The following is a 1965-nucleotide window of genomic DNA, read 5'->3' as shown; positions in this document are numbered from 1 at the left end:
ACTGATCGTGGTACAATCAGGAAAGTCTTACGTCATTGAGGCTGAGTTTGCTAACAGGAACTTTGAGGATGTTGCCTAGGCAACCCAGGGCCTCAGTCCACAGCAGCTCCACAAAGACGGCCACGTCTCGTGACAAGACTCCGGTGTTCAGCTTCTCCTCCAGCAGCAGCTGCCAGTTGAAAAAGCCACACGTCAATCAGCAGCATAATAGTGACAGACACGATTTGCCAGGTTGTTGAGTAACCTCGTGACATTTGAAACTGTGTCCTCTGCACCTTAAGTGGCATCAGCCCATTGATGTGTGAATGCTACTCAAGTGTGCAATGACCATTTATTCCTGTGAAGCTTACTCATCCTTCCACTAAAATCTGTGATAGGAACGTTTTCCTTGATAATTTATAATAACGTTATCATTATGAAAGATGACTTGAGTTCATTTTCCCTGAATTGCTATGATACATTGGCTGGCAGTTCAGTGTGTACCCCGCCGACTGCCCAAAGACGGCTGGGATATGTTCCAGCACGGCCCGCGACCCTTGTGAGAATAAGCGAATCAGAAAATGGATGGATGGATGGATGGCTATGATAGATAATGATTGAAGTATATCATATTTAAAAATCCCTTACACATAGCTAATTGTAAGACAACCAATATACTGTATAAAATTGTCGGAAGTCACTTATAACTGTCTATCAATGCATTCAAACCTTAATTGTTCATTTTGGCTCAATGGCTTTATATTGATTTGTGATTTAACAAGCAGTACACTTTTCCCAGTATAAACCGGTTATTGGTCAATTGCATCAACATCTGAAGGCATGATGACAACATTGTGAATCTGGAAATCCTTTAAATTAACAAGACCTTGAATTTGTTGTGCGACTAAATGTGGTGTGTATTTGATCTTACTACTGGTGAACGTTGACCCAAGAAAAACTGCTTCATAACATTAACTGCCACCAAAAACAATTCAGTTGAGCAGCTGTCAAACTATTAAATATCCTCCAGGTTTTGGGAAAAACTGGGGGAAAAAAATATATAAAATAAAACATTTGGCGATGTGATTTAAGACTGGCGGCCCAGTGGACCAGTGGTTAGTGCGTTGACCTCACAGTGCAGAGGTACCGGGTTCAATTCTAGCTCCGGCCTCCCTGTGTGGAGTTTGCATGTTCTCCCCAGGCCTGCGTGGGTTTTCTCCGGGTACTCCGGTTTCCTCCCACATTCCAAAAACATGCATGGTAGGCTGATTGAACACTCTAAATCAGGGGTGCCCATTACGTTGATCACGATCGACCGGTAGATCACGGACTCGTCCCAAGTTGATTGCGAGGGGTGTAGAGGATAAAAACAACAAACAACCATTTGTGTGTCTTTGTGCATGTTAGTAATATATTTTTGGTGTTAATGTACACTAATCATTCTATCAGTGTCATTTTCACAAAAAGTATTAAAAAAATAAAATAAAGCAGGTAAATCTTTAACCTGCGTCACCGGACGTTGTTAGTGCTAAGCAGTCTGCAATTGCAGCTTGTGATCAGAGCTGTTGCGCTATATACTTTATCATTATCATTATTCTCATTTAGAGTGTGTTTTGTGTACAATTCACCGAGGGCACGGGCAAAGAATAGGAATCTAGGCCGAGGGAAGCACTTTAAAATGGCACGTGTGAGCTACGATCGTTAACAGGCTGCAAAAGTGCATCGCATGCTTCCGTGTCAGGCTGTTGCTCATCATGACGTGCGTATGTATGTGCGTGCACGGTAACGAGTCGATCGCGGGAGGTTGGTTGATCGAAAAGTCGATATTCGGTCCAAAACGTTTGGGCACCCCTGCTCTTAATTGTCCCTAGGTGTAGGTGTGAGCGTGGATGCTTGTTCGTCTCTATGTGCCCTGCGATTGGCTGGCAACCGGTTCAGGGTGTCCGCCACCTACTGCCTGAAGACGGACGGGTGGGACAGGGTCCA

General features: G+C 44.0%; 1 protein-coding gene across 3 annotated transcripts in view; it reads right to left on the bottom strand.

Annotated features, from left to right (window-relative positions):
- LOC109510101 (poly [ADP-ribose] polymerase 4-like) overlaps window positions 1–1965 on the bottom strand; it is a 22854-nt gene continuing 20889 nt past the window's right edge. For 2 of the 3 annotated variants that reach the window (XM_019860192.1, XM_019860183.1), the window contains exon 9: window positions 2–169. In XM_019860192.1, coding sequence (XP_019715751.1) covers window positions 17–169 — 153 coding nt within the window. In that variant the 3' untranslated portion in view covers window positions 2–16. Of the gene's footprint in view, window positions 170–1965 lie in introns of all 3 variants that reach the window. The other variant, XM_019860201.1, reaches the window with a different exon arrangement.

This window comes from Hippocampus comes, unplaced genomic scaffold, assembly GCF_001891065.2.
Source record: "Hippocampus comes isolate QL1 unplaced genomic scaffold, H_comes_QL1_v1.1 scaffold34, whole genome shotgun sequence".
In the NCBI taxonomy this organism is placed as follows: domain Eukaryota; kingdom Metazoa; phylum Chordata; class Actinopteri; order Syngnathiformes; family Syngnathidae; genus Hippocampus; species Hippocampus comes.
Note: the sequence above shows the minus strand (reverse complement) of the source record. Positions and strands in the feature narration are given on the sequence as shown.